Source organism: Anabrus simplex, chromosome 2 (assembly GCF_040414725.1).
Source record: "Anabrus simplex isolate iqAnaSimp1 chromosome 2, ASM4041472v1, whole genome shotgun sequence".
Lineage (NCBI taxonomy): Eukaryota > Metazoa > Arthropoda > Insecta > Orthoptera > Tettigoniidae > Anabrus > Anabrus simplex.
The window spans coordinates 682,877,821-682,890,313 of NC_090266.1; the positions used below are offsets into that span (position 1 = coordinate 682,877,821).

At 39.1% G+C, this 12,493-nt stretch overlaps 1 protein-coding gene across 5 annotated transcripts in view; it reads left to right on the forward strand.

Moving 5' to 3' along the window:
• The window catches only part of Gbeta13F (guanine nucleotide-binding protein subunit beta-1), a 222,839-nt gene that overhangs the window by 144,964 nt on the left and 65,382 nt on the right, over nucleotides 1-12,493 (forward strand). For all 5 annotated transcript variants that reach the window (XM_067141272.2, XM_067141276.2, XM_067141273.2 and 2 more), the window contains exon 5: nucleotides 2,345-2,467. In XM_067141272.2, the coding sequence (XP_066997373.1) occupies nucleotides 2,345-2,467 (123 nt within the window). The remainder of the gene's footprint in view (nucleotides 1-2,344; nucleotides 2,468-12,493) is intronic.

Genomic DNA, 12,493 nt, shown 5'->3' on the forward strand with positions numbered 1-12,493 from the left:
AAGTACTTGTCAAGATACTGGACGGAGCAAATCCCAGAGTTCCATCGGGTGATGAGAGGAACTGGGAATAACAGTGCATTCAAATCAGAGAAATTATCTTGCAAAAGTTTTAGGTAGGAGTCTTTGAACTTTCTGCAGTGGAGAAAAGCCATCTTAAGTTTTGAAACCAAATTGTTCAACTGTGACAGTTCCTTGAGAATAATATCCCCCACAAGATGCAACTTACTTGCAAAGCACTGGAAGTGAAGAAGATAGTCTGCGATTATTGCCTGTAATGCCTGGAAGCATGTACCAATGTATCTCCCAGTGACGCTAAACCCAGCACGTTTTCACAATCGATATTATAGTCTCTGAAAGCATCAATGATGGCTTGGCTGCATGTTGTCCTGTTGTCAGCATCCAAAAATGAACAGCTTACCAAATAAACTTATTTGTTCTGCAGTTGGCGTGATAGTCCTGAACAGAACAACAAAGACGCATCTGCCTCAGTTGTCTGAAGTCTCGTCTGTGATTACTGCTATGCGCTTCCCTTCCAATGCAGCATTCACCTCTGCCCTTGCTGAATCTCTGCAATGTGGAACATAATCTCTGTTAAAGGTACTACCTTCAGGCAGATCTCCTGATCCTGGGACGTGCCTATGGAGCCAATAAAATTTTGTTAAACATGCTAATAATATCAAAGGGTACAGAAAGGTCCACCTATTCAATACCATTAAATTAATATTATATGTTATATTATTGGTATTACAGTGGAACCTCTATCTCGTATCACCTTGGGAGCTAAATTTTATTTCGAGTTATCGAAATGTCAAGATATAGGGAATACTGTTTTTGAGCGTGTATAGCACATAATTGAACCATATATATCTACTGGTTTATACAGGATACATTATTTTTAATGATATTTAAAAATATACATACTCTTTTTTACGGCATCCCTTTAATTGTAGCCCTTATTATAGTAACTTTTTAGAAGACAGGATACAGTACATACAGTAGTGAAACAAGAAACATACCTCAGTTAACACCTTTAGAAAAAATACCTTAGTCTCTTCCATTTGTTACCGTTAACCTTTCCTCCCTTCACGTTGAAACTTCTCGTCAATACCACACAGACAAGATTCGTAAATGGTCATCCGCGACTTCGGGGGTTGCTTTCGTACGTGACCAGTAATTAATTCACACCCCAAAAAACAGCGGGGCTTCGCCTACTTTCCGATCACTAGAAGTTTGTTAGCTCCCGGCTTCACTTATACCTTTCTTTACTTGTTTACTGTTCCTCACAAACCAGAAATTCTGTATTGCTCAGTCATTGTTGCCCAAAATTCTAGTAGAGTATTTTTTGCTTCAGAGGAGACGTGCTTGCTTCGAGAAATCGAGAAATTCGTGTGACCAAATTTTGAGTAGTAGAGAAATACACAAAAAGAATAGGACAAACGGCTGAGGAATTAGTTACTTTGAGTTACTGAAAATTCTAGTAATGGAGGTTCGAGATATCAAGGTTCAACTGTAGTTTTGATCTTGTACCAATAAAAATTTAAAATTGGTATGTCTTGAGTCTTAATCTAAAACAGTGATGGAATGTCAAACTACACATTTAAAACTGGAATTAAAATAACACATTAAAATTGTTTTGACTGGTGTTGTTGTACTATCCCAATGTCCTTATAATAAACAATTTTAGAAAATGGTCTAAAAGTGGCAAAAAATGACCTAATAAATTGGTATTTTTGCAATGTGGGAACTGTGATCAGGAGTTCTATACAAGTTAGCAATGTCTATTGTGAACCAATTAAAAGTTGACATGTCATCAAAATCCTAGCCCTGACGATATGTATGTGGGCTTCACTTACACATCCAGCTACTTCTTTATGTTTCACACAAGTATAAATAATTGAAAACTGGAACTAACAGTTGTTTCCATTGATGTTTGTCTGTTTCCAAAACTGTATTATAGTTTTCAAAGTTTTTCAATGGTTTTATATTATTTTCAGAGAAAACTACAGTACTGTATATTCTGTGTACTCTTGTCACCCTGAGATAGCATATTTTGAGCATTCTTTTCTTGTTGTATGTTTGTCCCCAGATAGAGAATAATGTGAAAGGTATTTGGTGTATGTACCTTAATTTTATTGCTGGTTTTCCTTCAAATAAATTAATTTATGAAGTGAAGGGTTAAAATGCTTACCATTCCTGTTGTAATATTGCATAGGACTTAATGTAATGGTTTCAGTAATTTTGCATTTCATTGTGCTGAAGTTCTGTATTACACATGTACATTTACTGTTACTTTAACTTCTATTTTTCTCATTTTAAATGTTAAGCAATTTCCAATGTATTTCAGCCTCAAAACAAGAGAAGGCAATGTGCGAGTTAGCCGAGAATTGCCGGGTCACACTGGGTACCTGTCTTGTTGCCGTTTTCTGGATGATAACCAGATTGTTACCAGTTCTGGAGATATGTCCTGGTAAGGCTAAGTTTTAGAATATTTCTGGTAGTTTTGTGTCTAACCTTATTTGTTTTGTATGTTCTTGATCGAATACAGAGATCATTATAATGAGACATTAGTTCTGTAGGTAGAAGTTGGTAAGTGGTTATTGCTTGCATAATTATGTAAAAGTATTCCCTCTAAATTTTAGCACTAGAAGACTGTAATTGAATAATGTAACACTGTAATTTGAACAAAACATTTTTATTTTATTTTCTCCGAGGGTGGTCAGTTTTTAAAAGCATCAAGATCATGCTCATTCATAATGATTCTCACAAGGCTGCAGAGGCATTTGACCATCTTCCTTGGTTGAGGTTGTGTAGTATTCCCCAACAGTGTGTTTACTTGTATGTCAATATGTTTCATCAGAATTCCTTTTCTCAGCAAAAAAAAAAAAAAAAAAAATATTATCAAGAGATTCTTCAAACTGTGTATGATTATATAATCTTCAGAACTGCACAGTCTATATTCATATAACCTTACATTAATAGGACATGCTTGTTCAATTACAAGTATGTTTTATTCTTGGAAATACAAGATGAATAATCTACTTTCCTTTCATGTCAGAAAATATATATATATTTATTGAACGGATCAACGACTTCCCGCAATTACAGGTTGCCACAATAGACAAAGTAAGGCATATCAGGATAGAGAATGTTTTATCATATAGAATTACAGCGGTGATACGGATTTTTAAAATTATTGAGGTCCGAACAGGTGAGATTTCAGGATGTGTACAGATCCACGTACGGTGGTGGTAACTATTCTTTCAATGCTGTTTATAGGCAGGTCAAACTTCTTCCAGAATTCAATGAACAAGGCAGGTATTGTGCCACGAGCACCAACCATTAGGCTGATAATCTCTACTTCAGTCAGCTGGTATTTATCTTTGTAGAATGGGATGGTGGGCGCGTAAATGTTTTGCTTTTCAAGATTAAATTCAGTAGACTGGCCGACATGGTGCTCGAATCAGATGGTCGGATCGATAATGAAGCCTTTCTTGTCGTTATCTTTAAAGGCAATTATGTCAATTCGTCTTCTACTCCCAGTTGTAGACAAACCTTGGAGTTCATGTACACGGAAGTTTTTGCTATGGAGTTCTTCTGCGATCGGTTATCTTACCTTGTGGTGACGTGAGTTTCTCAGTACTTCGCCATAGCGGCAAGAATCCAGAACGTGGACCAATGTTTCTTTCTCTTTGACGCATCTGCAACAGAGGTTTCCGTTCTGAGTTATCAATCAATCAATCAATATCAATCAGTCAATACTGATCTGCAATTACGGCAGTCATCCAGGTGGCAGATTCCCTATCTGTTGTTTTCCTAGACTTTTCTTCAATGATTTCAAAGAAATTGGAAATTTATTTAATATCTCCCTGGGCAAGTTATTCCAATCCCTAACTCCCCTTCCTATAAATGAATATTTGACCTATTGAATTCCAACTTTATCTTCATATTGTGATCTTTCCTACTTTTAAAGACGCCACTCAAATTTATTCATCTTCTTACGTCATTCCATGCCATCTCTCCGCTGACAGCACGGAACATACCATTAGTCGAGCAGCTAGTCTTAGTTCTTCCCAACCCAAACTTTGCAACATTTTTGTAACGCTACTCTTTTGTCGGAAGTCACCCAGAACAAATTGAGCTGCTTTTTTTTTGTTGGATTTTTTCCAGTTCTTGAATCAGGTAATCCTGGTTAGGGTCCCATACACTGGAACCATACTCTAGTTGGGGTCTTACCAGAGACTTATATGCCCTCTCTTTTACATCCTTACTACAACCCCTAAATCCCCTAATAACCATGTGCAGCGATCTGTACCCTTTACAGTAGAACCTCGATTATACGTTCCTGGGAACTACGTTTTCCCGTATTCATTCAAATTACATGGTTCCGTGAGCATCCTAATTAAATCGCATAGTAATCCCACATTATCCGTTCCTCAAAGGAACTCTTTCCCGGATCAGCCGTCCAGAAATTTCAGTCCCATCAATGCTAAATCCTCCATCACGCGTTTTTCAAGAAACTGTGTCTTATGAAAGGATGGCTACGGCATACTTTCGTATCTTGGTGTTGACGTCCTGTCATTGTGGTAATTTGAAGAAGTATTGTACTGGAAAAGTGATCGGCAGTGAACTTGCATAAGGGATCATCTTAGCATCGCATTCGGGTAGTATTGTTGTGAGAATCCTCGGAAGGAGCCCATTTTGACAGCTATATTTGAAGACGGAACGAGTTTAGTCAAATGTACGTACTTGCAAAATCTACATTATGTCCAAGGTTACATGTTTTATTTTTTTACCTTTTTTTTCTAGTGTATCGCCGAACAGGTTTTCGGCATTTCCCTCAGGGCACTGTATAGTCACTGGGCTTTCAGCCGGGAATCGAAACTGCTCCTTCTTAAGTAACACAAATTTAGTATTTTAATATTATCGTATACGATTTTGTTATAGAGACAAAAACAGATGTTGTACCTTCCATACCTAAAGCCATGGGAGGTTTTGGGATTGCCTATTACTGTTTTCATCCTAATATAAGACTGGGAATTTCACGTTTTTGGGTTATAATGTTATAAAAGCCGCAGTTGTTGTATTTGCGCACATTACATTTAAAAACTTTGTATTATTTCGCACTCGTATCGACTTGTACAGTGAGAGCGCTTTCCAGCTGAGCTCAAGGTCGCGAATAATTGTAATTTCGGAAGTGTTAATGATATTTATTTCATTGTGATTAGTGACGGGCAGAATTAAATATAATGCATTCGAGAACTTGACGATTGATACTTTCGAAATCATATTCTCGAGTTCAACATAACCTTTAAAAATCGATGTAGGCCTAATTTCCGAGGTAGGCCTACAAGATTTCCATAAACTGACTAGAAACAGTCTACCAATGACCAAATTACAATGGGAGATAATTTTTAAAAAAGGAATTTGCCATCATGTTGGACGCTTTTGTATCTAATGTGCTTTATTTTATTAGATTACGCCAATGAAGATCTGTACATTATTTTCCGTAGTGCTTCCAAAAATGGAGAATCGAGGTTCCACTGTATTTGCAATTTCATTTATGTGATTACGCCAATGAAGATCTGGCCATATATTAATAAAACTACTTATGGTCAATTGTTGTTTGGCTTGGTGTTATGGGTATTAGATTTTTCGAAGAGTTTGGCTGAAGTTTTCGAAGGAATATGACGAAGTTTTCAGAGGAAACTGACGATTTTTCCCGGTAAAACTGAGTGTAAAGTTTCAAGATTTTAAAGTCGCGTACCGGTAATTATCGTTTGAAGTCAGCCCTGCGGTCTAACTTGCCTGCCCCTCACCTGGAGGGCCCGGGCTTGATTACTGGCCAGATCAGGCTTTTTTACCTGGATATGAGGGCTGGTTCCAGGTTCAGTCATATGATTACCTTTAATTGAGGAGCTATCTAATGGTGATATGGCGACCCCGGTCTAGAGCCAGGAATAACGGCCGAGAGGATTCATCACACTGACCATGCGTCACCTCGTAATCTCCAGGACTTCGGACCTAGTGCGGTCGCTTGGTAGGCGGAAGGCCCATTGGGGCTGTAGTTTGGTTTGGTTTAGGGGTGTTTGTAAGATTATAAGTATACATATTTCATTTTTGTGATGTTCAGCCAAATTGGTGATGGTTCATTCGTTTCTGGATTTTCCGTTTTCCCGTGTTGTACATTATTTTCCGTAGTCCCTCCAAAAACGGAGAATCGAGGTTCCACTGTATTTACAATCCCATTTATGTGATTACGCCAATGAAGATCTGTCCTTATATTAACACCTAGATACTTAAAATTATTTTTTGCTAGGGGCTTTACGTCGCACCGACACAGATAGGTCTTATGGCGACGATGGGATAGGAAAGGCCTAGGAGTTGGAAGGAAGCGGCCGTGGCCTTAATTAAGGTACAGCCCCAGCATTTGCCTGGTGTGAAAATGGGAAACCACGGAAAACCATTTTCACTTAAAATTATGCCCAAAAGGAACTTTCACCCCATCAACGCAGTAATTAAAACCGAGAGGACTTTTCCTATTTGTGAAAATCACAACCTGAATTTTAACCCCATTTATCAATATACCATTGCCTGCTGTCCATCTCACAACATTATTGAGGTCGCGTTGCAGTTGCTCACAATCTTGTAACTTATTTATTCCTCTATACAGAATATCATCCGCAAAAAAAACTTATCTGTGGTTGCACTTCTTTACTCATATCATTTATGTATATAAGAAAGCATTAAGGTCCAGTAATACTGCCTTGAGGAATTCCCCTCTTAATTATTACAGGGTCAGATATGGCTTCCCCTACTCTGAGATCTATTTCCTAGAAATACAGCAACCCATTGTCACTCTTTTGTCTAGTCCAGTTGCACTCATTTTTGCCAGTAGTCTCCCATGTCTAATTACGGAGCAGATCGTTACCGGTCTCCAGTTTCAAGTTAAACATCACTTTTCTTACGTATTGTAACATGTTGGAGGGGTAAATAAGTAAATAAATGAGTGCAGGACCTGGTAGCATCCTATTTCTAAAATTTATTAACTAAGCACTACAATTACACATTTACACACGCACACAGACAATAGCCGAGCTTACAAGTTACACAAGTACACTTACACAGTTCGCGCGCTCTTTTAGTTTCTCGTGTTCCATCTACAATGAGACACACACAGAGTCGTCGATTATTTACACTACACTCACTCACCCACTTAGTCACACTCATTAGCGCTGTCACGGTCCACAGCCTACACGTCAGTCTCGCATCTCGGGACAATATCCACTGTTCACTCAAACCATCAAACTCCGCAGTCTTCACACGTCGGCATCCAGTGTTCCCTTCGCACCACTCCAGAACACCCAAGGATCTTCTCCAGCAGCTGGTCCCACGAGATTCACACACACGACATCAAGGAAACAGGAACGAGTCCCTGGCTCCAACAGGCAGATACTCCATCAGGCTGCACTATCCCAGGCCATCACTGACTGTGCTCCAGCGAACTATCTCACTGTCACTCGCTCACTAACTCACTCAGTCTACCTCTTACTCCAAGTTACTCCTCTCCTTATATACCTGCTCTGGGCCTTCCAGAACAGTCCAGATGCTAGATGTATCCAAGAACCTCGCGAGATAGAAGACTCCAGATTAGTAGTCGGGTAATTTCCGTCGTCCTCTGCTGTTGGACCGCGGACGGGGCGGGAGGGCTGGCCTAGCACCAAGTGTTGCTCGTGATTGGTGCGCTTGAGCGTAAGGGCGTTGGGGCCGATACGATGACGCCCCCGGTGCGTAGCGAGTTGGCATGGCGGACGCTATAACCATTACAGTGTCAACACGGTTCTAGCGCTCTTTAGACACTGGGGTATTTTGCCTGTTGAAAGCATTCAAGTCACAATGATTGCCATGATTTCACATACCGTGTCGTATGAGGCAAAGACCCCCTCGTTGCCATTTCACGACTTCTTATTCTTGGTGGATATTTCTTGGATTTGAAAGGTCACTGCCTTTATTGGAGAATCGGTTAATATCTGTGATGTTCAGGTCCTGTAGACAATGCGTCATTTCGGATGTCTGGTCACGTATCTTTAAAACGTAGCTAATGCTGGTTCGGCGAAGGGCGTTGCTTACACTTATTTGTTGCAGATGTACTTCCCAAGTTGCTTTGAAAAGTCTGAGGCCTTTGAATCTTAAATCAGAATACAGAGCACTATCGGGTGTATCCGTGGGTAATTGTGAAATTTTCTTTAGGGAGCTTTTTACCATTTTGTCGGCGGTTTTCAGGAAGCTAAGCTGCACTCGTCTGATTTGAGCAGCCTGAAAAGCATATACAAGAGTAGGACTGAGTGCTTTCTTCAAAACAGTGAACTTTTAATCTGCCTTTAACAAATGTGAGGCTGTAAGTGCATCTAACTTCTTGTGCACGGTTTTTAGAGAAGAGTTCGCATCAAAGGTTAGTGTTTCGTTAAAAGTGATGCCGAGATATTGAATTTCTTCTCTTTCTTTAATAGTACTGATCTTGAAATTGTCGTGAATATCGAGCACTCCGTCCACAAGCTTCCCCTTTTCAATACATATTCCCACACATTTGTTGGTGTTAATCTGTTGAACGATATGATAACGATGCGTGTCAACTCGAGCTGCTTCCTTGTTTTTGCTAACAATGGCTGTGCCGTCGGCGAAACCTATAATACCAAGAGGGTCCAATTCTGCAGAAACTGATTTGCCGTATGCTTGTAGTAGGTTTTCTTCTATTATCTCATCAAAAATGAAATCTGTGTCCAGGTTATACAATGCTGGCGATAATGGTGATCCCTGAATAAGTCCTCTTAGCAAGCGAATTAGCTTCGTTTTACCCTTATTAGTTTCGATTTGTGGTGTATTGTCAGTCTGTAGATTGGTGATTAGTTCCTTCAGTTTAGATGGAATTGGCTTGGCAGCTAGTGTTAGATTTAGGTGCTGATGTCCAATGTTGTCGAAGGCTTTTGATATGTCTAAAAAAATCACGGTAACACCCTACTTATCTGTCTTTGCTGTCTTGAGGAGTCCTCTGAGAATGGAAATATTTATAAGGCATCCTGGCTGGTCGTTAAAGCCTCCTTGGTATTCACTGAAAGTTACAAAGGAGCGCAAATGCTGATCTAATACCCTTTCAATGACGTGTCTAATTACCAAACAGATCGTTACCAGTCTCCAGTTCGACAGACATTCGACATCGCCTTTCTTATGTATCAACACCGTTCTAGTGCTCTTTAGACACTGGGGTATTTTGCCTGTTGAAAGCATTCGAGTCGCAATGATTGCTATGATTTCCCATACTGTTTCGTCCCTGATGACACATACTAAGACACGGTCGGGACCAGGAGCGGTATCTACTGCGATTCGACGTGTTGTTGCGGAGATTTCTTCTTTTGTGATTCTGGGGCTGTACGTTTCATCTAGCTCCACACGGTCTACATCACTGATTTTGGAGCAATAATCATGCCTTATATTGGAATTTTCAATGGAAAATAGATCGGAGTAAGTGGCCGATATTTTGGAAATTACGACGTTGCAAGATTCGGATTTTGGATTCAGTACCCTCTGCACGGCTTTCCTTCGCTGATTGTAGAACTGAAACTGAGTGAGCTGATAGTCATATTTACGTTTTCTTTCTTGGCGTTCTCTCTTGGTTGCACTATTCCTCCATGGTAAGAGAAAAAAAATTTTCTTCATAGTAAGTGAGATTTTACGGAGATTTTACAGACATTGTGAATGTATTCCCGAATGGTTTCTGGAGATGGTCTCTGATATTCCCAGTGGTGTATGTGTACCAGAAGCCACTCCTTCCGAATAAAGCCATGCTGTAGAAAGCGTGCGAAATCATCAGCTGAGAGTTGAGAGTTGTACTTCCGAATGTAATGCATAGTGACTGGAAGCTTTCTTTTCATAACTGTGGCTGTTGAACGCCAGACCCTTTAAGTATATTTCATGCTTGTTCTCTACATTTATCACATCAGGATTTACCTAAAACAGCTGTGTTGTATCCCGCTGCTCGTGCCGTCTTTAAATGAGATAAGAGAGACTGCATTGTTTAGGTTAGGTGTGCTATAAAGTGTCCGGATAGTGCCACAAGTTCCATGCCGGAAAGAATAAAAATAAATAACAGGGAAGTTTGCCACATTTATGGGTATCTACAGGTGTGGCAGTAATGCATTTTATTACCATAATGTTTAATTTCGTACGATCATTGTCTTCATTTTTTTATTAACGCATATGATTTGTTTTTCATCTGCAAAAATTGTTAAATGTGAGAACATAAAATCAATATTATTATTATTATTATTATTATTATTATTATTATTATTGTTAGGTATGTTGGCAGGTGAAACAATAGTTATGATTGGATAGTTTTTATCCCGTTTTTAGACTTTTCTTCTCTCCAAAAAATACCTGTTTTGGCTGGAGTTACAAGATATTAAACGATCACTTTGTTAATGATCTCGCCTCCTATATTAATAGCAACAACCATGAATATTTCTGAACTAAAGTAAATCTTGGGATGAGGAAACGAGTTTTGCCATCATATTGGGCGCTTTTGTATCTAATGTGCTTTATTTTATTCGATTCGGCGTCTCCGAAAACCGTAAAATAGTAGTTAGTAGGACATAAAACAAATAACATTATGATTATTATTATTATTGTTGTTATTATTTTATTCGATTGGAGAATTAAAAACTACTTGTGGTCGATTGTTGTTTGGTTTGGTGTTTGAGATTTTTGAAATTTTGGCTGATCAAGGTTGCTGAACCGAATATAAAGTATTGAGATTTTTAACCCATGCACCAGTAATTGTTTGAAGCCGGTCCCTAGATCTAGCCTGCCTCTCACCTGGAGAGCCTGGGTTCTATTCCTGGTAAAGTGAGGCATTTTTTACCTGGATAAAATGGCTGGTTCCAGGTCCACTCAGCCTACGAGATTACCTTTAATTAAGGAGCTATCTAATGGTGAGATGGTGACCCCAGTCTAGAGAATAACGGCAGAGAGGATTCGTCACAGTGACCCTGCGTCACCCTGTTATTGTCAGGCAAAGGCACATTGGGGCTGTATTTTGGTTTAGGAGTGTTTGTAAGATTATAAATATGCGTATTTCATTTGTGTGATGTTTAGCCAAATTGCTGATGGTTTTCATTCCTGGATTTCCCGTTTTCCCATGTTGTATGTTTTCTTTACTCTTTTATTTTTATTATCGTGCTCCATCCAAAAATGGAGAATTGAGGTTCCACTGTAGTCTATTTTCTGTGATCAGCTATATCTTCTCTACACGTGGTCATTCTTACATGGCATGTGACGGATTTTTCTCGTCTTTAGAACCATCATGGGATATAAACTTCATGGTTTTGATCCAAATTGAATTGTGATCACAATGATAATTATTATTAAATTAATGTCGTAATGGTCCACCTTTTCAATACTATAATATGCATTATTTTTTAATTACATTACTGAACTTGGGACTAGTTTCGGCCTTGGCTGGCCATCTTCAGCCTTAATGTAATACATCTAACAACTAATCAAATGTACAAACACACAATTAACATTAAAATCTTGGATGAACTATGTGTAAAATCTGAAAAATAAATTAGGCTCTAAATTCTTAGCATCGGGATATGCTCATCATTCAGACTCTTTCTTCTATTAATATTCATAGAATTTTTAGTTCCATCACTGCTAATCATTACAATTTCAATTGCAGAACGGGAACTGGTAAATGTTGATTCTGTCGTCAGATCATCAATCGCCAAATCTACTTGCATACCTGCCAACCCTTTCGATTTACCCTGAAACTTTCTGGTTTTTAACCAGTCTTCCGATTTTCTGATTTATTTTTACTTCTTCCCATTTTTTACCAATATAACCTCTAGTTGAGGAAAGCAATGGCAAACTACCTCACTCCTTATCTTGCCTAGTATGCCTCATTTTGGTGCTGCCATTGGTTTTTGGCATTTCCTTATAACCGCATAACCTTTGGTGGTGCTATTTGAGGATCCAACCAGCCTCTGGGCTGGTGACCTAACAGACACACAACCTCTAGTACGGCCAGTACTCTTCCCCTAGGATAAAGGATAATTTCTTATGTGCTTGTGTAATTTATGAAACCTCCTTTTCAAGCGTATTTATTTGATGCTTTATTTCATGAGTGTTTCGTCCGTCGCCTTCGTGTATCGTGTTTCCCGCTCACTACAGCAGCGTGTGCGCTCTATACAGCTGGGGATTTGGGGCGGCAATTGTCTGCAAGCAAGAGGGCTAGTGCGCGCTAGCGACTCATTTAATCGGGACAAAAGAATGAGTTTGTTATTGTGCTTTTCGCGCGCTGTTAACATTGTTTCTGTGCATGGTTTCGGAGTTGTAGGCCACGTGTTTTTTCTTACATTTCTATGCTTTCCCCCCTCTGTCAAAGTCTTATCTTAATGATGTATGAGACATATTGAATAATTTTGTATGTGGTAGTTTCGCA